The sequence below is a fragment of the Balaenoptera borealis genome (genome assembly GCF_965194805.1).
Source record: "Balaenoptera borealis genome assembly, chromosome: 3".
NCBI classification, from domain to species: Eukaryota; Metazoa; Chordata; class Mammalia; order Artiodactyla; family Balaenopteridae; genus Balaenoptera; species Balaenoptera borealis.
Window position 1 is genome coordinate 92,190,402 of NC_138866.1, and position 25,330 is coordinate 92,215,731.

The 25,330-nt window shown below is 36.0% G+C and overlaps 1 protein-coding gene across 3 annotated transcripts; it reads left to right on the top strand.

Moving 5' to 3' along the window:
• The first annotated feature begins 104 nt into the window (after nt 1-104).
• On the top strand, nt 105-25,248 carry DTWD1 (DTW domain containing 1). Of its 3 annotated transcripts, none has more exons than XM_082387979.1 (6): nt 105-222; nt 4,485-4,803; nt 9,058-9,201; nt 11,163-11,412; nt 19,101-19,207; nt 20,304-25,248. In XM_082387979.1, the coding sequence occupies exons 2-6, from the start codon at nt 4,540-4,542 to the stop codon at nt 20,358-20,360; spliced, it is 822 nt and encodes a 273-aa protein (XP_082244105.1). In that variant the 5' UTR covers nt 105-222; nt 4,485-4,539; the 3' UTR covers nt 20,361-25,248. The 3 variants fall into 3 exon arrangements, with proteins under 3 accessions (XP_082244105.1, XP_082244104.1, XP_082244103.1); XM_082387978.1 differs by lacking the exon at nt 105-222 and adding an exon at nt 231-814; XM_082387977.1 differs by lacking the exon at nt 105-222 and adding an exon at nt 231-814 and having other exon boundaries at nt 19,101-25,248.
• The last annotated feature ends 82 nt before the right edge of the window (nt 25,249-25,330 follow it).

Genomic DNA, 25,330 nt, shown 5'->3' on the forward strand with positions numbered 1-25,330 from the left:
CTAACCCCGTTACCGTTTTCCGTCCCCGCCCGTTACCTTTGCCAAAGGGGCCCGCGCTGAGCCCGGCCCTAGCAACGGCCTTAGCAACGGCTGGGCTCCTCCCTCCGGTGTCGCCCGGAAAGCGCTCCGCCGCGCCCGGCGGGACGAGGGCCGTGCGCGCGCAGCGGTCCTGGGCGGAGCGGAAGACGCGTGGAGCCGTGCGAGGACCCGCAGGTTGTGCAGGTGTGAGTGCCACCGAGATCCCTCGTTTGGGTCTCCTCGCCTCTGTGGGGACCAGCCGTCTGGCCGGAGCCCGGCAGCTGCGGGAGTGGACGCTCCTTGGCCGGGCCCTGCCGGAGGTCGTGCCGGGTGTCGCTTTGTGAGCGGGGACCTGGTTTCTGCGCGGGCGCTTGCATTTTTAAGATCTTGCGGGCCCTCTGGGAAAAGGGTGCCCAAATTTTCCCTAAAAAAATTTTTTTTCAGTGCATTCCACCCCGAGAAAAGTCTGTCCAGGCAAAGTTAGTCCCCTAGGAACCCTATTCTTTATTTTTTAGTGTTTGGAGTGGTTTGTGGGGCATTGGTTATCAGGGAAGGAGAAACTTAGTACAGACATAGTGTGCCATGCAATGTATTTAAAATTTTAAGGTTATGATTACATAATAAGCAAAGAGGCTGTTCCTTATGTCTGAATTATTTGGGGGGAATGTAGGATAAGTCAGGAAGTATATTAACACTGCAAGCTGCCAGTTCCACGAAGTTGGATGATAAAATCGCTGCTCGAAACCACAATATTTTAAGAATTACTTCTGTCGGAGCCCCAATGTACCATGAAAAAGTAAGGCAAGACAGTCTTTCTACCACATGTTGGGTGGTGTGTATGGAGGGTGCTGTTAACCTGTATGAAAAAGTTGGTACCTTGGGTTTTTAAACATGGATGTTGGACCTGTACATATGTGACCAGGTTCTTAAAAATAGGGGGAAAAACATTGAAGTGGGTTTTATCTAGTACTGAATTGGTCCAAAGTACAGGATAGGGGAGTTTTATATAATGTTCCATTGGGAAGTGAGTCAACTTGTAGCTAGGAGCCTTTTCCATTTTTATTTTAGAAAAAAAAAAAAAAAAAAATCTGCCAGGCTGCTAATTCTGCCATGCTGCAGATGGCCCATAAAGGTTTGTCAGATACTTCAGTAGCAGGTGCATAGTGGATACTTCTTTTTCAGAATGGTTTTGATTTAGTTAACAAGTATTTGTTGAATTCCTCATGCTGCCCTAAGACATAGGAATAGGACAGATCCGTAAAGAATTCTGCTCTTGGAGAGCTGACTGCTAGGAGGGATAGTTTCACTAAAAGATAACTCCAAATTAAAGTACATTTTTCCTTAAGTATGTGGAACTAGTAATAAGTGCATGAAAGTAAAGAGGTGTAAGAGATTGCCATGGGCCATCTAGAGTCCTGACTTTGAGACTAAAAATAGAGGATTATGTGCAAGGTGGAACTGATACAACTTGATAGAGTAATTAAGTTGGGGGGTAAAGAGGGTAGAAGGAGAAAAAAATTAATTTGTTTTCAACCCAGGTTGCAGAATGATGGGTGAACCATCAAGGTAAAAATATCTGTTAATTTCTTAGGAATAAAGTTTTTTAATGTTTTCTCAGTAACCCCCACCACTTCACTTGTATTTCCCACACATATTTGATGTTAACAAGTATGTCTTGAAAGTTCTGAATCATCATGTTTGCAACAAATGATTTGTACAAATTAGAGACAGGCTGTTGATTAGGTCAGGACAGATATCCTGGTCATATGGTTTTAGAGACCTTTGGAGGGAACCTTCCCTCACTTGGAACTGCCCGCCTCTTCTGTGTAGCCACCTCAGCCATAGGTGAGAGTGTGTAGGCGGGGCAAGGCGGGGAGCCATAGGCACTTCCCTTTCACTGTCTTAAGGTATTTGTGTTGTCTGATTTTTGTAGAGGAAGGACATTTCATATAAGGCTTTGCTGATATTCATTTAGTTATATGGATGGAAGTCCAAGTGAAATATAGGGGGATATTTCTGAGGCATCTCAGGAGGAATGCACTTTGGGGCTCTAGAAAAACTCACCAGCAGTTTTTCATTGAATGTCAGGCAACCACATTGACTTTCACGACACCCTTGGGGACTGCATACTTCCCCAGTAGGCCTGGTATGGCAGCACATGCAAACCCCTACATAGCTACTGGAATACCCAGAGAAATGGAGTCAGGTTGAATTAGACCACTCCAATTTCTTTTTTAGGTTGAGCCCCATGACCTGGATAACCCAAGACTTAGCCTAAAAATGTTTTTAAGAACCTCAGGCAACACCAGAACAAACCCAAACCAAGAGGATTTAGGTATCAATTAACTTCCTAAGTGTGGTGATGAGACCTGTTGGCTTGTGAGAGCTGACCTTTTGTTGGCCAACAAAGGATTTGTAGCTCCGATTTCTGGAGACTAATAGGATCTCTTCCCAGTCTTTTAAGGCTGCTCCTGTCCTTAGAATGATTTTTTTTTTTTTTTTTAATATTACATTCATGGTAGAGTTTTATTTATTTATTTTTTTGGCTGTGTTGGGTCTTCGTTTCTGTGCTAGGGCTTCCTCTAGTTGCGGCAAGCGGGGGCCACTCTTCATCGCAGTGCGCGGGCCTCTCACTATCGTGGCCTCTCTTGTTGCGGAGCACAGGCTCCAGACGCATAGGCTCAGCAGTTGTGGCTCACGGGCCCAGTTGCTCCGCGGCATGTGGGATCTTCCCAGACCAGGGGTCGAACCCGTGTCCCCTGCATTAGCAGGCAGATTCTCAACCACCGTGCCACCAGGGAAGCCCTAGAATGAATTTTTGATCTTAGGCAAGATTTCTTTACCCAGATTTGTAGATGGACTCTAGAAATCTGCAAACCACCTGAAATTGTGTGCAAAATATTGTGTCTCTAAGTTCATTTTCCTAGAGATAAGGTCGAAGACTGTCATGCAATGTTAAAAGGATCTGAGCCTCAAGAAAAGGTGGCAGCTTAATGTCCTGCACTTTCCCAGTCATTGAGGGCATATTGACAAAGATAAAAGCCATTTTTAGGTAGATGATTTGGAGTGGAGGTCAGATAATGTTTTCCATTTGTGAGGCAAGGAGAAGGGGTTGGATCATCATTTTCAAATATCACTTTCTCTGAGCAACCCAAAATGTAAACCTGTACCTAATCAGTACACGTCAAAAATATTTATTGTATTTTGGCTTTCCCCTTGGGTAAATTTGGCAAGTATATTTTACTTTTCCTTCGATGACTAGCATCTTTTTTCTTTGTACTTCCTTATTTGGGTCTTAAGCTCCCTGCGATTTACAATCTATAAAAAGCTCCTGATGATTAATTAAATTAGTATCACTAACTTCTTGTCAGTAAATTATGTTGTATATTATGTTCCACTGGACTCTGTTCACTTTCTATTTGGGAGACCACAGAAAGTTTTCTGTTGCAGTCACAGCGTTTCTCCTGTCAGTGTTTGTACTCAAAGTGCCTGGAGTCTCATAGTTAAACACCACAATGCCATAAGGCTTTAGAATATGAGAATCATTTTACAGCTTTGGAATGCATATCAAATCAAAAGGGCCCCAGTCTCTTTTCTCCCTCGAAGTATATTGTGCTTACAAAATATTTGAATAACAGTTTTGGCAGCCATCATCCTTCTTTGAAGGAAATATTTAAGTGGGAAAATTACTATTTTACCTCTAGAACTGAAGAATCTGAATGGTATATATTTTTGAAAAGCAGTGTGAATTCTTAGAGTGGGTGAACATTGATGTTACTCTGTAAAATTTTAACATTTATAAGATTACACTTTAATCTTTATATATATGCATATATCTTTATATATAGTCATCTATTTCACCTTTTGGGATATTTTACAAGTTATAATTGGTAATGAATGCCTCTCATTTTAATGGATGTTTAGTTATATTTTTATGTGTTTTAATTTATGTTGGAGAAGACTACATCTTTTAGAACATAACCAACTAAATTTTACTGATTTCACTGGAACCTTGTATTTTCATTAGCATTCAGACTGAGATGTGATATCATGTAATATTAATTGAAAGTCAGAGCTTACAGGGTTGAATACTCTCCTGGCTGATACTAACATTAAAACATTACATTCCTGATAAACAAAATTACTGTTTCTGGAACAAAAATAGTCACTGAAAAATAGATCGTTCATACCTAAACTTTATATTTGAAATAATTTTTCTAGGCAAGAGCCTTCCTATTTTTACGGAGGGAATAGCTTAAAAGGGTAATTTATTGTTTTGAATTTATTGCTTTTTAATTTTATATTTTAAAGCATGCTAATTTAGTGGTTTAAAAAACTTATTAACGTTTGTTAATAAATACTAAAAACAGCACACAGTTGTGAATTAAATTGAGTAATTTTTTTTGGTAGAAACAGTGAGTAAAATGTTTTCTGTTTTTTATTTTGCCCCCCACTTTTTTTTTCAGTGCATCTATGATATGTGTTTTAGAAATAAAAGTTAAACTTTGGTTTGAATGAAAAATGTCTCTCAACACACCTATATTTCTCAAAGAAAGGGAAGAAGATAATTCAAAATTTGTGGAAATACAACAGTCACAAACTACATCCATAGCTGCAGAAGATCCTCTTCAAAACTTATGCTTAGCATCTCAAGAAGTTCTTCAAAAAGCTCAGCAAAATGGAAGATCAAAATGTCTCAAGTGTGGTGGTTCAAGAATGTTCTACTGCTATACGTGTTATGTCCCAGTTGAGAATGTACCTATTGAACAGATACCACGTGTGAAGGTTGGTGAGAAATTTAATTGTTTGGACGTAGGAAAATAGATTTTAAAAACACATCTTATGTATACCTACTCTAATATAACTGATAAGCTTGATAAATGATATCATTATGAAAATGAATTATATTAATAGCAAGTTTAATCCTGTAGACTGGTAAACCTATATTTTTTTTCCTCGTCTCTAGAAAAAGAGGCACACATTGCCAAAACACTTGAATCTGAGATGAATGCTCTTGTTTTTAATGAAATCAGTTACTTTTTTAAATTAATGATTATAATTCATTTACTACATAGGAAAAAACGTGGTATAAACTTGAATACTACAAGAGACAAGTTTACAGACTGCATGAAGGAGCCTCAAAAACTACCTCAAGGGCCTTGGACTACCCTTTGAGAAAACATATCCTGAAGGAACTAGGGTTGATTTTTGCTTAGGCAAAATCATGAGTTTAGCCCCATCCTGTACGTGGAGATGGAGCACATGTCAGTGACCAAAACTAAACAAAACTAAAATTGAAAAGACTAAGACCTACTCATTGGGCTGTGTTATAATTGTTGTGATTTTAAGCCAGATTTTAAAAATTGATTTGAATTGATTGCTTCCCTTATACTTGTTGCTTACCAAGACTATTTTTGAGTAGATAAAAGGTCTGTAGACCATCATGTCTACGTAATCAAAAAATTTATTATGTGTATGTTAACTTGCCTAACAGTGACCTGAACTTTAGGAGTAAATCAAATAGTGTATGAAATTTGACTGCTGCCTGTTAGGGCTTTAAAGAGACCAAATCTACACATGGACTCATTAGAACTTGCCAGTAAGAAAATAAGTTGTAACTATATTTAAAGATATTTAATGTAGTGATTTTAAGGTTCATTTAAATTTTCAAGTAAGAAAAATACTTTAACACTCATATTTTGTTACTTGAATTGTAGTTTAGCCTACATGTCACCTTGGCAAGTCCATGGTCTGCTTAGGGGTCTCAGATCACTCTTATAGGCTATTGGAAAGTTTACTGGCAAGAATAAGTAAGAATGGAATCCAATCAACTTCACAGTTACCTCAGAAAAACTGAGAGCCTGAGGACAATAATTCTTTTTAAGTTGCCATTATCTTATAAGAATATTACATTTTGAAGTATAGTTTTGGAGGTATACACAGAATCATTTCATCTTCTATTTATGTCATAGCCACATATAGAAAACATCCCATTAAAAGTTTTATCTTAAGATATATTTTGTTCAAAAGGATTGAAGATCAGAATAATAAAAGTTAATAATATATTGGCAGAGCTAATGTTTTCATAGGAATTTAATAATTGAGGATTATTTTTCAAATCAGTGGTCTGATGTCCACTATTTAATCAAAATGACTCAAAACACTATGCCAAGAGTTTGATCAACTCTAAATGGCCTACTGGATGGTGCAGAGTTTTCTGAAGTGTTTTATTTTCATTGCCAGAAATAAAATTTTGTATGTTAATATAAATACTAAAATACTATTACTATTAGTAGTAATAAAAACTCTACAAAATTTTCTTTCTAATTTCTACTTTATTTTTATTTTTACAAATTGTTTAGCATTTGCTTTTAGATAGCCTGCTTGGGAAGGGAAGATGACTATATAATGAGTAAGTACCTCCCAAGCTATAAATTTTAGTCTAGGGATAAAATTCATAAATATGTATCTTTTTAATGCAGAGTATAATTTTTTAAATGTCGTGACAAAGCAAAGGTAAAAGGTGCTCTTGGTTTTTTTTTAAAAAAGGAGAAAAAAAAACCATAAGATAAAAGAAAGTTTCAGCTCTATTAGAGTCCTAGAATTGAGAAGACTCTCTTTGGGAAAGTTGATAATCACATGGAAAAAGGCTTAGGTTTTTCTGCTAATGGCATTTTGATAAATTTGGGCAGAAAGATTTGTGGTAAATCTCTTATAGGAAACATAGATGTTAGAGAACAGATTGATCTTCTTTAAATGTTTGAAAACAGAACATCTCTACTTGAACTCAGTCTGGTCAACTCTAGTGGTATTACTCTGCACCCTGTCATTATTTAAGATGTATCTTCCCTTAAAATGTGTGAACTAGAGCACAAAAATATATTTACCTATTTCCATGATTTGACCCGTGTCCGGCCTTTTGTTTCATAGTATCATAACTCTCAGGCTTACTCAGGGGTAACTAAAGATACCTAGACTGGCACCCAGAAATACTTCTTGAGCACAAATTTTGCATAATTGTTTTAAACTTGTAGATGTTAAGTCCATAATAGCTAGGTTCATGATTTGTAAAATACATTAATAACATTCAGTCCTGCATTTTTGATTTAAATGATGTCCTTCAGAGATAGCCAGCTGATCAGAAATGTTGGTGATTACCTTTGGAATTTTCAGCTATCCTCATCAGCCGTATTAGAAAGTCAGTTTCATTAGTATTAGAATACTTTGTCATGACCTGCTTTCTTTTTCTTCTTTCCTCTTTCCTACCTTACTTGGGCTAAGATAATGCTGAGCTGGTACTGAGAGACACTGGGGAAAGGGAATGTAGTATCAGCTGGGACTGAGCATCATGAGGAAAGTCTGATGTAGAGTTCAGCCAGAGGTAGACTGATGTAAAATCGTTTGTGAACTGCCTACTTAGATGGCAGATTTTCTGTAACTAGAAGTTGGTTTGATGATTTGAAGCAATTGGCTCCAACTTATAAATGATCACTAGGCCTAAGTGGGAGGGTAGGAGACATGGGGTTTGAAACCCTAGGTTGAAAACTATTTGGGATATTTATGGCCCTTCTAGGGTATATACTGTCCTCTTTCCATATAATCATCCTGAAAGATAAACTATGTACCGTTGGGGTCATCTAGTAGCATACAGCAACTGCCCCTTTAAAAAATAGTTCTGGAGTTAATGATACACACAGCATGGATGAATCTCACAATAATTATTCTAAATGAAAGCAGATGAAAAGAGTACATATTTTATGATTTCATTTATACAAAGTTCTAGAAAATACAAACTAACCTATAGTGGTAGCAGATCAATGGTTGTCTAAGGACTGTGGGTGGTAGTTGATGGGGAAAAGGGGAAGGAGGGAGGCACAGGAAGACTTTTGGGGGTGATGGATTTGTTCATTATCTTCATTGTGGTGATGAGTGCAAAGGTGTAACATGTTAAAACTCATTAGATTGTACACTTTAAATATGTTTAGTTTATTGTATCAATTTTATCTCTTTAATAAAGCTGTTTTGAAAAACAAGAAAAATAGTTTTGTAACTATTTTGTAACCGGGGTAAAATAGCTATGTGCCCCAGGGTAAATGCCTAGATTCTTGCCTTTTAGTGTGGGATGGGAGCTGGAAGAATGCTTATCATAACAAATAAGTCATTTGACTTCTACAGCAAAGAATCCATCTCAGAGAGTTTCTTATATATAATGGAGATATGACTTGTCTTCTATTTTCATAATCATGGCTGAATGCAGGACTTGTACAAGCATTATACAGAAAACTAAACCAAACAAGTCAGTGAAATAATAGAAAAATCTAACTCAAGAAATTTGCAGATAATATTATTTTTGCATAGAGACAGGACATAGTTCATAGTAATTAAATAATGAAATCTTAAGGAAAATAGGCAAAATGATTTTGAAGAGAGTTCTTTCTTATATAAAGAGTGTACCTCCTAGAAGCATTCTGTTACTGTTTTTTCCAGTTAATAATTAATTTCACTTGTGCTGTTAATTATGCTGAGAATCATGATGTTAAAATAAAAGATAATACCTTTGACCTCAGAAGATGTTTAAGGAACAAAATTTTAGCTTGAGTTTTAGATCTAAAGCTTTTGCCCAAACTTATGTTTCCTTTTAATATACTGTAAAATTAATAGACCTAAAAGTTTATAGGAATTATAAAAAATGTTCTTGGCACAGATATTGAAATGCAAAGAATATGACTCAGTGCCAATGTGATTTAAATGAAAGTGACATTGGAACATTGCTATAAGAGAAGATTCTATGTGAAATGAGTTGAAAATAGTTGTTCTAGTACATGATTAACAATATTGAGGAATAAATTTGTGTTTCCTTTATGACTGTTACCATTCTTAGTATTTGTTATAGAAAAGTATGACTTTTCAATCCATAAGTGTATTTATAGGATCTTAGTGTGAGCTTGCTATTTAAGCTTTAAAGACCATTTTTGTTAACGTAAAAATTAGAATTTTTATATTTGTTTTGTTCATTTGTCTTTTTTCTTTAAATTTTAGCTTCCATTGAAGATTGACATCATTAAACATCCAAATGAAACAGACGGCAAAAGCACTGCTGTACATGCAAAACTCTTAGCACCTGAATTTGTGAATATTTATACATATCCTTGTATTCCAGAATATGAAGAAAAGGACCATGAAGTAGGCAGCTTATTTTTTTTTTACAACTTTTCACATTGAATCAAAAAATGAATTTTAAACCCCATTGCCTTTCTGGACTTACTTGAACAGAATTTAATATTTTGTTTAGTGATCTAGGGTTAAATCTTATATAGCAGTAAACAACGCACAGTTTACTTCATCATTGTCTTCAAAGATCAAATGATCCTAGATGTTGAGCTTTTTTGAGTCTGTCTTTCTACTTTTTATTGTTTGTCTGCATTATTTCTTCAGGTTTTTACTCTTTGCCAATACTACTAGGCCTGCTTTTACTTTTCTCTCCTCTCCATTCTCCTGCCTATACTACACATAGATAGTCTAATTTGATACAAACTGAGAAACCAGATTACAAATGTTGTTGGAATTTCTCCAGAAGAAGAAGAGACAGACTAAGGTAGAAGGATTTTTAGAAATTCTCTCTAAATTAAAAGCATTAGTACATGGCCTTTGTAATATTTCTTTTGGCTACTCAGAGGCCTTCGTTGCTCATTTCTAGATTCTTAATGGGTTTTCACATAGTTGAAATGGTTACGTTAGTGACAACTGGTCTTGTTGAAAAGTGATGTTGCAATAGATCTCAAAAAACTAGGGCTTGAATACTTCTGAAAGAAGCACATAAACCCTTTTAGGTCTCTTGGGGGAACATTTGTTGGTATGGTTAATTTGGAAGCAAAATTAAAAATACATTCATTTGTTCAAGGAAGAACTTGGTAAGTTTGTCCTTTCCTATCAATATATTTATATTTTTTGGTTGAGTTTATAGAAAGTTGTGTTTGTAAATAATATATGAGTTTCGGATCTAGGAATATATTTGTATTTCCTTCTCTGGTCAGCTAGGTTATCATCTATGTCAATTAAATAGAACACAGTGCTAGGTAATATAAAAAGATGTGACATGCTTATAGTCCAAGAAAACTAAGAAGCCCTGGACTTTGCTTACTGGGTATGGGGGAAATGTAGGCATGCATCGTGAATGTCTGAAAAACTTTTATAATGTCGAAGTTTATAAATTCAAGATTTAAAAGTTTATTTTAATATTTATTTTTTCGTATTAAAAATGATACATTTTCATTCAAGAAAACTTGGGAAATAGAGAAACGTATGGAAGATAACATCCGTGATGCTATCAACATTTGTTCATTTAACAGATATTTACTGGATGCCTGCTTTGTGGCAGGAGTTTTTATACTTTGGATATACAGTACAGTATATAAGGTCTCAGTAAAAACATGCTGAAAGAAAGGAGGTGCCATAATTTACTGAATTATTCCTTGAAAGTTAGATTTCTTTAGTTTTAGTTTTTCACTGTAATAAATATACTTTAACAAATATTCTGGGTATTGTGAGTATGTGTGTGTTTAGAATTATTTTATTAAGATAAATTCCCCTATGTGAAATTATTTGACCAAAGGGTATGAACATTTCAAGACTCTTGACTTAAATTGCCAAATTGCTTTCACAAAGAGTTATACTATTTAAACCTGATGTCAGTAATGGCTGTAAAGGCCTATTACACCATTTCCTCACCAGCATTGGCTGTATCATTTGTTTTATCGTTGCTTATTATATAGCTGAAAATGGTATTTAATTATTGAGCACTTTTCAATGGTTCTTTTACAAAGTACCCCATACTTTGCCTTTTATCTTATGAAATATTATAGAATTTAGTTTTTTGATTTAAGGTACAGTTAACTGAGCTTCTCTCAATAGGTGAATAACTTATTTTGAAGTACAGAAATAATTCTAGGTAGTATATTATGATTACAAATTACTAGGGAAGAGCCAAAAAATTTACCATATATATTAAAGAGGCACATATAATAGAACCTAATGCTTGTTTCTCAGATACTCAACATATGTTTTCCTCTTAAAGTTTTAAGTCAGAATTTATTAATTTTAAAGATCATAATAGCACAGTACTAACTTAAGCTTCTTTGCTTTAGGTTGCACTTGTTTTTCCTGGACCTAAGTCTGTTTCAGTGAAAGAAATTTCTTTTCATCTCCAAGAAAAGATTCAAAATAATGTTGGAGGCAAAAATGATGACCTTGACAAGCCATTCATTAAACGCAAGAAAACTGAAGAACAGGATTTGAATGACAGCAAGTGCAAAGACACAACACTGAAAAAAATTGTATTCATAGATAGCACCTGGAACCAAACAAACAAAATATTCACTGATGAGAGACTGCAAGGTAAGAAAAAGAATGTTGCATGTTTTTGATTGTTCCGTCCCCCAACTTTCATTTCAAAGAACTTCAAACCTACAGATGTATTGCAAGAAGAGTTGCATTGAATACACATACATTTTGCCACATTTGCTTTATTTTTCCTCCTCTGTTATATGTATGTTTGTGTACTTAGATATCATATATGTTTGTGGTTGAACCATTTGAAAGTAAGTTGCAGGCTTTGCAATACATCACCTTTGAATACCTAAGTGTACAACTTTTAAGAATAATTGCATAATCACTATACCGTTATCACTCTAAGAAAATTAACAAAAGTTCTGTGATATCTAATATGCAGTCCATATTCATATTTCCCTAATTAACCCCAAAATATCTGTTGTAGCTCTTTTCCTCTGATGCAGCATGTAAACTCAAATTGCATTTGGTTATTATGTCTCTTTAGTCTCTTTTAATGTAGAACAGTCCCCTGTTTTTGTTTTTCATGACTTAGACTTGTGTGAAGAGGATAGGTCAATTGTCTGAATGTTTCAATATTGGATTCAGTTTAAATATTTTTGCAAGGATACTTCAGATAAGGATAAATACAGGGTTGTCCATGACAATTCCAGTTTATATCTATTGTTTTGATATAATTATTAATAGCATCCCCTTTCACTCTCGGAAATGAAGCTGTTTGGCTGATTAATTATATGGTTACCCTATTCATAGCTCAGGTTGTATACATCAGATCAGGAGGATATAATGTAAGTTGTTCCATTACTGCTGATAACTTTAATTCCTTGATTAAAGTGGTGATTGCCAAATTACTCCATTATAAAGGTTATTTTCTTCATTGAAATTAGTAGTAATCTGTGGGGTGATGCTTTAAGATTGTGAACTATTTCCCAACTGCTTTTTACTGAGTGGTTTTGGTATTTATTGATGACTGTTGCCTAAATCAGTAATTACATTATGGATTACAAAATGATGAAATTTTAATATTATTATTTCTTCTACATTTGTTAGCTGGCATTCTTATGTAAAGAAGAGCTTTTCTTTTTTCCCCTCTCTTCTTTTTTTCTCTCTGTCTCCCAACCCCTTTTTGAGATCACTGTGGTCTTATGGATTTCCTTTTAATTCAGTGTATTATAATGTATCATGATTGTATTCTTTTTGATGCCCAAATTGTCTAAAATTTTGCTATTGGGAGCCCTTCAAGTCCTTTGTGGCATGGCCTCATTAGTATTTCTGTTACAACAGGATGGCCCAAGTTCACTTGTACTTTTTTCCTGCCCCAGATCTAGAATTAATTATTTGAAGGAGCTGTGGTCCTTTTAGTGGGGAATGGTATTAGAAACCAAGATCTGGTAAATTTATTACTGCTTGGATGTCATTGCTTCAGTGGACAGAGCCAAAAGAAATAAATAGATATATATTATGAGTTCACATGGATAGTTCCAATTCAGATTTAACATTACTTTCTTTTGTTTTATGTTTGTATCTTTTTCTCTTAGAGTGAAAAGCTTAGTGTCTAATAATAATGTTTTTAAAAAGTTGCTTTACTTGCCCAATAACACAACTAGTAACATGAAGGACATTACTTGTCTTGTTCCCTTGCACCTTACTCAGTTCTTCAGTCTTTTTCAGTAGTTTCTCTAAAAACTTTAGGTTTATTTCTAGCTCTTTGATGGCTTTATTTGTGTACCATGTATGATTAGAAAGCAAAAGAGCTACCCAGTTGGTATTAGGCAGTTTCCAAAACAGTTTCAAACTGGGAGAGCTTCTCCCAGGCAATTGTTAAAAATATCCATCCTCTAGAAAAGAAAGTTTATGACACTTTTTGGAATCCTGTGATAATTAGTCCCAAGCTAAAGTGAGCGACAATGCTGGATTTAACTAGCTTAATTTATATAGTTTATACCTCTTGAAAACAGCATACATGTTAGAAAGATTGCTTTGTCATTCTAATTCTGTGTGCTTGGGTGTATGTGTGTGTGACAGATAGGCAGAGAGGTAGAGACAAAGAAATGTGTGTGTGTGTGTGTGTGTGTGTGTGTGTGTGTGTATGAGAGAGAGACAGAGACAGAGAAAGATGACCGAGCATAAGATTTGCAGCGTTGTTGCTAATGTTTAATAGATGAAACCCTAAAGTCCCGCTCTTTGGAGTACTGCCTGCCACGTTACCTTGTATGGTTACAGCAGCAAGTTACTCCTCAGTTTGAAGATTTTCCTGAGCCTTTCCTTTAAATTATTTTATATGGTAATTGAAAAGGTCAAGTGAAGAACATAAGTGATAACACTTGAAAAAATTGTAAAAGGAACTATTGAGGTACAATTCAAATGTTTCCAGCCGTTGTGCTTAAGGCTTCAAATCACATTTGTACAAAAAATTTCTATTTCTCAGATCACATAGAAAGTATCATATATTTCAATTCTGTGCTACATCAGAATTTTAAAAGGGATTTCTTAAATCCTTCAAAATCATGAAGTAAATGGATTTCTAGAGTCAGTCTTCTCTGCGTGCCCTATTTCACCCCCTGCCTCTTCTGGCTCCTCATTGCACCACAGGAAATATTTAGGGCTTGGCATATTTATAATCTCTACATATGTGAAATACCAGTTTCCAGATAAGCCAAGTTACTTCCACAAGAAACAGCCCTTTTTTGTTATAAATCATTGCCATTAGGTTTTAAAACGTTTTATCATTTGATAGGATTAAGCTGAACAAACCAACTCTAAACCTCAGTTTAAACCCTCAAATGTAGTGTATTGGAATGTTTGTTTCTGTTATCTTATTATGAATGTTGAGATTAAGAATCCCCTTAACAATGTAACATACTGTTTTGCCAGACTTTACAGACAGAGAGCTGTGGATGTTTTACTGCTGTCAAAATAAAACATTTGAAGTTTGAGTGCCTAATTTAATCATAAAATGTAAGCCTACAAGTGAAAAATGGCGTAACATCCTTGAAGATCCACCATAGAAAGGCTTGGGGGAATGCAGTGGGGAAGGATGGTTTCTTTTTGTTGGAGAAGGAGTCAAAATTGTTAAAACTAGCATTCATCACTCAATAAGGGGTGCTGAGAAAACTGGAGAGCTACATGTAAAAGAATGAAATTAGAACATCCTCTAACACCGTATATAAAAATAAACTCAAAATGGATTAAAGACTTAAATGTAAGACCAGATACTTTAATAAAGGAAAACATAGGCAGAACACTCTTTGACATAAATCAGAGCAATATTTTTTTGGATCCATCTCCTAAAGCAAAGGAAATAAAAGCAAAAATAAATAAATGGGACATAATTAAACTTAAAGGTTTTATACAACAGAGGAAACCATCAACAAAATGAAAAGACAACCTACTGAATGGAAGAAAATATTTGCAAATGATATGACTGATAAGGGAGTGATATCCAACATATATAAACAGCTCATCGCATGAAAAAGCAAATAATCTGATTAAAAAATGGACGGAAGAACTGAATGGACATTTTTCCAAAGAGGTAGTACAGATGGCCAACAGGCACATGAAGTGATGCTAGTCATTAGGGAAATACAAACCAAAACCACAATGAGATATCACCTCACACCTGTCAGAATGGCTATCATCAAAAAGAACACAAATAACAAATGTTGGTGAGGATGTGGAGAAAAGGGAACCCTCGTGCACTGCTAGTGGGAATGTAAATTGGTGCAGCCACTATGGAAAACAGTGGAGGTTTCTCAAAAAACTAAAAATTGAACTACCATATGATCCAACAATTCCACTCCTGGGTATATATTTTAAAAAAACTAAAAACACTAATTGAAAGACATATGCACCCCAGTGTTCATAGCAGCATTATTTACAATTGCCAAGATATGGAAGCAACCCAAGTGTCCATCAACAGATGAATGGATAAAGAATATGTGGCATGTATGTATATATATATATATATATATATATACACACATAAACACACACAAACATACACACACAATAGACTACTACTCAGCCATAAAAAAGAATGAAATTTTGCTATTTGCAGTGACATGGATGGACTTGGAGGGCATTATGCTAAGGGAAATAAGGCAGACAGGGAAAGACAAATACTGTATGATATCACTTATATGCGGAATCTAAAAAATACAACAAACTAGTGAGTATAACAAAAGAGAAGCAGACTCAGAGAACAAACCGATGGTTACCAGTGGGGAGAGGGAAGGGGGGGAGGGACAATAGAGGGATAGGGGAGTAAGAGATACAAACTATTAAGTATAAAATAAGCTACAAGGATATATTGTAAAACACAGGGAATATAACCAATATTTTATAATAACTATAAATGGAGTATAACCTTTAAAAATTATGAATCACAATATTGGACACTTGTAACATATAATATCATATGGCATACTTCAATTAAAAAAAGATTTGCTCTTTTTAGATTAAATTATTATTTAGTTTTGCTTTTTTTGACCTGTATGTGGTTTTCTCAGGACTCACATTGTAAACTTACCATTTTGTTTCTAATTTTTTTTTTTTTTAACTTGTTTCTAAATTTATAGCTATAGTTTATTCATTTTCACTGCTTTGTAATATCTGATTGTGTGAATATACTACAGTTTATTCAGTCTCCTGTTGGTGACACAATTGAATTATTTCTAGTTTTTGCTGTTACACACAGTGCTACTATGAACATTCTTGCACATGTGCAAGCTTCCTCTAGGAAACGTACCTAGAAGTGGAATTGCTCTGTTGTTACATATAAGAATGTTCAGTTTTCCGAGACAATGCCACCTGTTTTCCAAAGTGTGGGTATACAAATTTATACTCCCATAATTAATGTGTAAGAGTTCCCATCGATCATAATCCCTCCTACCATTGTCTTGCCAAATGTTTGATTTTTGCCAATAGAGTGGGTATAAAGTGGTATCTCATTGTATTGATAATTTGCCTTTCTCTAATTACTAACTGGATTGAGCATCATTTTGTTTGCTTATTTGGCCATACACATGTCCTGTTCTATGAAATATCTATGTCCATCTTTCTAGTGTTTTGTTTTTCTTTTCTTATTGATTTGTGTGAATTCTTTATATATTCTAGAGTATAGATAATAATGTTTGAAATATCTTCTTGCAGTTTGTGGCTCCTCTTTTAAATTTCTTTATCTTTTGAGGAACTGAAATTCTTAGTGTAGAATTTATCAGTCTTTCATGTTTACCACTTTTGTGTCTTTTAAAAATCCTCTCTACCCCAAGATATTTATAATAATTTGTTCATAGATGTAAAAAATATTTTCTGTGTATGTCAGATGTGTTTCTTCCTTTTCAGTTCTTGTGCATCTAATTAATTTATTATTTTTGTATTACTGTGTTCACTAAGACCTCCAGTGCAGTATTGAATGGAAGCCTTGTGGAGGTCATCCCTGTTGTATTTCAATCTGATAATCATTGTCTTTTAAATGGCAGGTTTAGTCAGTTTATATTTGCTGTGAGTATTGATTTATTTGGACCTATTTCTATCATCTTAATTTTATTTTTATTTGTCTTGCTCTTTACTACTTTTTTCTTTTCCTGGCTTTTCTTTGATTGATTGAGTTTTTATTTTTCATATTCCATTTTTTAATATTCCTATTTTTGTTCTTTTAGGGAATTATACTATGCACATGTAACTTAAAAAAATTCAGTCAAACAACATTTTACCTCTCCTATTGAACACTGTAAGGGCTTAATACACTTAAGCTTGATTCATCCCCCTCCTAGTTATTGTTATTTTCTTCATTATTTTTTGTTCCGTCATTTATTTTCAGGCCACAAATTAGATACTATTATTGTTTTCCTTTAATACTGGCATCATTTCTTTGGATTTGCATAGATGTTTACCATTTTCTTTGCTCACCATTCTTATAACTCAGACTGTTTTTTCTGAAATACATCTAGAAATTCCTTCCATTGGATCTCCAGTTGGCATATGTTTATTGGCATATTTTTGTTTGTCTATTAATATTTTTCACTCCTGTTCTTGATGTATAGTTCTGCTGGGTAGGTAATTTTAGGTTGCCAGTTATTTCCTCTTGGCACTTTGAAGATTTTATTCCAGAGTCTTCAATATTTTATTGTTCCTAATAAAAAGTCTCCTGTCATTTTTTTTTTTTAACTAATTAATTTTTATTTTTGGCTGTGTTGGGTCTTTGTTGCTGCAAGTGGGCTTTCTCTAGTTGGCGGTGAGCGGGTGCTACTCTTCGTTGTGGTGTGCGGGCTTCTCACTGCAGTGGCTTCTCTTGTTACAGAGCACAGGCTGTAGGTGTGCAGGCTTCAGTAGGTGTGGTGCATGGGCTCAGTAGTTGTGTCACGTGGGCTCAGTAGTTGTGGCTCACAGGCTCTAGAGCGCAGTCTCAGTAGTTGTGGCGCACGGGCTTAGTTGCTTCGCGGCATGTGGGATCTTCCTGGGCCAGGGATCTAACCTGTGTCCCCTGCATTGGCAGGCAGACTCTCAACCACTGTGCCACCAGGGAAGTCCCTCTCCTGTCATTTTGATTACCTTTCTTTGGTATATGATCTGTCTGTTTTCAATGGCTACTTTTAAAATATTCTCTTTAGTCTTGCTCTTTTGCAGTTACACTACTATAAGAAGGATCTCTGCTCTGATTTCTTTGTATTTATCCTCCTTGAGATACATTATGTCATGTATCTGTGACTTTGCATTTTTTAAAATAGTTTCTGAAACAGTCATAGGCATTATCTCTTTAAATGCTATCTCTCCTCCATTCTCTTTGCTGTCTCCCACAGAACTCCTATTAGATATATATTTGATCCTTCATATCTCTTAATATCTTGGTATGTTTTTATATTATTTATTTCTTGTCATTCTCTGCCACATTTCTTAGGTAGCTGTTAGGTTAAAGTGAGGCGTGATAGTAGGAAATCATTGATGACTCAGAGGTTCCTAGTCTGGGTCAGTGGGCCAATTTTGATATTACCTTCTTCACTTTTCTTTCTCACTTTAAAATAAAATACGATTTTTAGAAAGTATTTGCAAACTAAATATAATGTGAGTCTGAGTATTGGTCTAAGGTACTAAAAGCATTCTAGGTTTGTATGTTGACATCTGAGTTGTAAGAGATGAGAGTACTATTGTATGATTTCATGAGTCACTTCCTCTTTAAATATACAGGAGCAAGGCATTAGCTGACTGTGTTATTGAGTCTCTGAAACACAGATGTGACAGCTAATGAAACAGCTCTAGGTACTCTGTTCATGAACATATAGCCAAAAAGTGATAATCCAGAAGTAGTTTTAACAGTATTAAGGACCATTAACCTGCCTACCTGGTCTCAGTGAATTTCAGAACAATATTTTAAATGTCAGTTTATCAAGGAAATGAAACTCTTCTGAAAATTGGTGAATTTAGTCCTGTCACAGATTAAAGTCAAAAAAGACACTGGCAAGTAGAAGACAGAAAGAGTTGAACATCTTAAATGTTAACTACTTTTAACCCATTTGCTACAGGTCCAAGACTTATAGATAACTGTCATGGATAAGATTTCATCCTGTGTTTTATATTGCTTCCGTATATACCTTAATGCATTTGAGAAAATATCCTATTTGGAATTGGGATTGAAGGAATTTAAAGAAAATCCTTAAAGTAATTAAGGGAAATTATTATTGTACCACATCCTGTGGTTAACAGGAAATATTTATACTTCTCTTATTTGTTTTTGGCAGGGTTGCTACAAGTTGAGTTGAAAACAAGAAAAACTTGCTTTTGGCGCCATCAAAAAGGAAAGCCAGATACCTTCCTTTCCACAATTGAAGCCATTTACTACTTTCTGGTAGATTATCATACTGATATTTTAAAAGAGAAATACAAAGGACAATATGATAATCTTTTATTTTTCTACTCTTTTATGCACCAGTTGGTAAAGAATGCCAAATGCCCTGGAGGCAAGGAAACAAGAAAACTTACCCATTAGTTTTTAGGAAGTCACTTAATGTAATTTTATTTTGCTAAAATCAATAAAATTATAACTGTGCTTTGTTTATTCCTAGGAAATATTTCTGTATAATGTCTGTAAGACCACTTGAAAAAATAAGGTTTTATTTATTTTACTTCATGTTTTTTAAAATGAAGTTATTTCTAAGGGAGTTTTCAGAGATAGTGTTGACCGAAAAATTCATTTCAGAAGTTATTTGCTCAAATTTGGCATATCTCAATTTTATTACCATATTTTAATATAATAACGTGTTGTATTTATATATATGTAATTAGATATAATTAGATATTTGTTTAGAGATCTTCATATCTTTCCACCTATACTCACAGAATCTCCTCAAGTAATTTGTTTAAGGTTAATGGCAAACATGGGCAGAACTAGAAATGTAGCTCCAGTCCCATAGGGCTATTTCTTCTTAAGTCCACACTGTCTCTGGTGGACATTTGTTGCTTTTTTCATCTGCCTGGCATCTTTTTTAGGGAGAAATTGCTAGCAATCATGTCCTATCATAGGGATGGACATATGACCCGGTTTAGCAAGCAAAGTGCCTAGTGATTGATCCAGGGATGAGCACATGTCCCAACATCCTTCTTGATAAGTGATATGGATGCTCTAGGAGATAGGGTTTATTTTTCAAAAAGCAGTGGTTAAAAGCACAGACTCTAGAGCTAGACTGTCTAAATCTAAGTCTCAGCTTTCTTTTTTCACCTACCAGTCATTTGTCAGTTTCTTCATTTCTGAAGAGATGGTAATACAGTAGCTATTTTAGGATTATGGTGAGGTTTAACTGAATTAATGTATCTAAGGGGCTTTCAACAGCACCTGGCATATACTAAGTGCTATAAATGTGTTTACTCTTTTTATTATTTTATGAAATTGTGAAATAAGCATGATGTATATAATCCTAGAGCTACTGGTGACATCTCTGCTGCAGGTGGCAAGAACTTGCCTTAGAATGAAGCCAGCAAAAGAAAGCAGAGTGGAGAGATAAAAAGACTGAGTCCTGAGGACATCATTTAATCATCTAATCTAGCTGCTTGTGAATGGAACCCTACTGTGCTGAATAGCTTCTGTTTGCCCTCTGGATCCACCCTCCACTCTTTCCCATTCTGCTCTCTGCTCTGTGAGGTAGGTCCCCTTGACCACTGGCTTTTGCTTGGGATCAGCAAATGGAAGCACCGTAGGAGATTGGAGGTTGAAAGGAAAATGAAATTGTTTATTTATTTCCCTTGCTCCTTTCCTGCCAGGTCACCATGGGTTGGGTGTGTCCTTCGACTGAAGGTCATCCTATCAGGCATCCCTTTCCCAGCAGTTATTCCAGTTAACTTCAGGCCCATGCTCCCTCCATTTACCCCTTTTCACTTATATCGTAATGAATCCAGGGTATTAATAGCCCCAGCGTAGGTCAGTGTACCTTGCTGGTTTTCCTAAACCCTGCCTTTACCTTTGTAAATAGTAATTTTATTATATTTTTCTCAAATGTCCCCATTTGAAGTTGCCCTCTTTCTGGGACACTGACTGATAAATTTCACCCATGTGGGTGCTAGAAATAACAGTACATTTCCCAAAGTATACTCAGTGGGACACGTGTTTTTATGAATAAATGAGTTATTGGTAAAATTTGTTTGCTGCACCTTATATTCCCCTGTTAGAGATTCAAAAGGCACAAAATGAAAGTGCTGAAAAGTCCTGAAATAAACATTTTGAACTTTATTTTAGTTAGTATTTCTTAAACTTATTTGAATAAGTAATGCCTGCTAACATACTGTGGAAATAGAACATTTGAAACATTGTAATTTAGAGCAGTCCCTGATTAATATGTATGTGGCAGTTGAGGCCTAAAGAGATTAAGTAACTTGCCTATAAGGTCACACAACTAATTAGTGGTAGAACCTTATCTAGAATCTAGGACTTCTGATTTGGTTCAGTGAGGTCACCATTTTATTATGCTTTTCGTTAAAAGGAATATAGATTATATAAGGTTTGAACATTATTAGTCCCATACTCTTAGCCAAATAAACAAGCTGACTTGCCTATTAGTTAATAGGCAATAACTGGCTAGCAGTTATTTTTCAAGAATGGAATTAAAATGGATTTCTTCATGTTTAGAACTTGACCTTGGGAACAGAAGAAGGCCTGAATTGATTTAAGCAGGGCTCAAGTTGGGTTGGATTTCTCTGGGCTAAATTTGAACTTTCCTGAGCCAAAATCTATTGCCATTTAACTGGCTCTCCAAACCAACAAAATATAATTGTTAAAAGGGAGAGGGGGAAAAAAAGAACTCATTTGCCCCTATCTTACAGCTGTCTTAAGAAAGATGACCCATATGCTCCATAAGAGCCTAATTTATAACTAAGGCCAGAAAAATCTTAAGTTTTTCCCCCCAAGTAATAATAATACCTGTTTGAACAATGAATTGTCTGTACTTGTCTTGTTTTTCTTTGGTATGAAAGACTGTAAAAATGACAGTAGTTTTTTACTCCTCCCTGTATTCTTTTTTTCATGCTCCTTTGAAGTACATTCTCAAGTACTTTCTGGGCCATATGTATTTGCAAACATCTGGTGTATTGCCACTTACTCTTGTGCTACTGCTGTCACCATAAACACATACATGTCTTGGTTAGCCTCCTTGAGGGTGAGACATGCATGAAGCAGAGCCAGGTTACCCTGGTCACCCCAGCTAAATCCTGTCTTCGATTGGCTGATAGCCAGTCAAACCCCAGGTATGTGAACCATCCCAGCCAAGATCAGCAGAACCACCTAACTGACACCTATCTGATTCCAGATTTGTTAGCAAGGGATGTCCATTGTTATGCCTCTGAAGCTTTATAGCTATTATTATACAGCATTATTGTGCCCATAGATATCTCATCTTTGGATATAGTATCAGACACACCTTCCTCAAGTGCCTTCTCACATTCTTGGCCCCACTGTTTCCTAGACCACCAACCACTTTGCCATAGCTACCACCCTACATAGTGACACACTACTAGCAGGCTGGAGTGATTCTTCTGCCTGAGGTCAACTAGCCACGTGCTCAGAATCTCTGGCCCATCCCAACGCTTCTGGACTCAAGGAAGCATCATGCCACAGGGTTTCCCCAGTGATTATCAAAAGGGCTAGATGATGCAATCTGGAAGAGCAGTGAAGTTAACTGTCTGGAAAACTTGGATCAATGGACTAGAAGAAGCCATCAGACAAATTCCTCTCCCTTCTCATGGACTATTTTGAGGCATAGTTTTTCACCCTCCTGCCCAGAGATGTACCATGTAGCTAAACAACTGTACTTACCAAATTAGCAGCAGTGTCTCTTCACGGCTTTTCATGAAACAGAAACCAAATGCTATACAGTAATTTATCAATTTGCATTTGCTCCCAGTCTCTGCTAGCCTTACTTCCTTACTCTCACCAGCCTGGATTGCCCCTTCTAATAAAGTAATAGATTTAATTTTTGCCTGAGGCTCTCTTTTCTAGAGAAGCCAGGTGGTTTAGTCTGTATTTGGTGAGGAAAGCAGATTCATTAAAGTAATACATGAATGAAGAGGTTTAATAAAGGAATTGGGGTTCACCCAAATATGGAAGTTGCTGGGGAAATAAAGGTCTGGAAGACCAGCAGAAGAGGATTAGAGAAACATTCACTAACTAGTTTGGCCCGAGACACTCAAAGTACTCATGGCTTAGTTTGTAGAAATGTATATGTATTGAATATATCGCTTTTCTAATTTCCTTAATCTTTCTAGTAGCCCTTTGATTCAGCTGAAAGGCATCTCTTTAACTCCTTCAGAGGTTGTACAAAATGAGCGTATAGTTAGACCTTACTTGGTCTTTTACTTGAGGCCATCATAATGGCAATACCCTGGATTTGTTCTTTGTCCTAAGGTTATATTTAATGATCAAACATTTGATTTGGTGAAAAACAATTTCATTTTCCAGTCTAGGCTCTATATTCCCTCTCAATAATATTTGTATTACCACTTCCTTATTTTTGAGCTTGTCTTAGAGTACCTTATAAATTGCAGTGAATAGCAGCCAGCTTATTCTTTCAAAATTCTGCCTCAAAATCTCACCCAATGCCATGAAGGTATTAGGTACATTTTCTGTCTTCCATGTTACTGCAGGTGATAATTTTACCACACTTTTGCCTCCAAATACTGGCAATTAAAAGACCCTAGTGTGGGGGCCCCTTAACCAGTCTCAACCACCCACCCACAACCCCCTGTGTCCAGTATCCTGGATGATAGAAACCAGCTCCACAGAGAGAAACAAAACAGTACAATAAACCAGGAACAACTCTTCACTGAAATGTTCCCTGAGTCATCAGCGCTGCAGACACAACACGGTTTCTTCAGCATCAGGTTCAAAAGTTAGGGCTCCGGGTCACAAAAAATGTGGCCCCTTACCACCTCCTCAGTGGAAAGAACTGTGTGTGTTTTCTTTAGGGTGATTGATAGAAACAGCACACTGAAGCTGCAAACATTTAAATGCACACAGGCTGTTAAGAGTTGTAAACTTCTTGAATCCAGGCAGAGAAAACAACAGCCCCCAAAGGAGAAAAAGTTTACTCACCCATAAAGTTCATGAGTAAGGGAAATTCTTAATTTGTACATTATTTATAACTGTGATTAACTACTTGGTCACCTGAATAAAAGGTTGTATAGGAAAAAAAAAAAAGACCCTAGTGAAAAGTTTGGCTAAACACTCAATGAGCCTGCAATGAAGACCACCACCCATCAAAAACACTTGGTGAAAGACTCCAAATTAGAAAAAGGGGGGGAAATCCAAAGGAAACAGACAAGCAGAGAATGAAAGGGGAAAAAAACCTAAATATCTTCAAAAAAAAGAAACTATATTGTATTCACAAAACAAGAATGGGATAGTATGAAAAAGAACAAGCACTAGACAAGAGATCCTGGGGAGGCCTTCAAGATGGTGGAGGAGTAAGAGGTGGAGACCACCTTCCTCCCCACAAATACATCAGAAATACCTCTACATGTGGAACAACTGCTACAGAACACCTACTGAATGCTGGCAGAAGACCTCAGACTTCCCAAAAGGGTCTTGGTGCTCTGACCGGGTGTCAGGCCTGTGCCTCTGAGGTGGAAGAGCCGAGTTCAAGACATTGGTCCACCAGGGACCTCCCGGCTCCATTTAATATCAAATGGCGAAAGCTCTCCCAGAGATCTCCATCTCAACACTAAGACCCAACTCCACTCAATGACCAGCAAGCTACAGTGCCGGACACCCTATGCCAAACAACTAGCAAGACAGGAACACAACCCCACCCATTAGCAGAGAGGCTGCCTAAAATCATAATAAGCCCACAGACACCCCAAAACACACCACCGGACCAGTCCTGCCCACCAGAAAAACAAGATCCAGCCTCATCCACCACAACACAGGCACTAGTCCCCTCCAAAAGGAAGCCTACACAACCCACTGAACCAACCTTAGCCACTGGGGGCAGACACCAAAAACAACGGGAACTATGAACATGCAGCCTGCAAAAGGGAGACCCCAAAGACAGTAAGTTAAGCAAAATGAGAAGAAAGACAAACAGCAGATGAAGGAGCAAAGTAAAAACCCACCAGACCAAACAAATGAAGAGGAAATAGGCAGTCTACCTGAAAAAGATTTCAGAAAAATGATAGTAAAGATGATCCAAAATCTTGGAAATACAATGGAGAAAATACAAGAAACGTTTAACAAGGACCTAGAACTAAAGAGCAAAGAAACAATGATGAAAAACACAATAAATGAAATTAAAAATTCTCTAGAAGGAATCAATAGCAGAATAACTGGGGCAGAAGAACAAATAAGTGACCTGGAAGATAAAATAGTGGAAATAACTACTGCAGAGCAGAATAAAGAAAAAAAAGAATTGAGGACAGTCATAGAGACCTCTGGGACAACATTAAACGCACCAACATTTGAATTATAGGGGTTGCAGAATAAGAAAAGAAA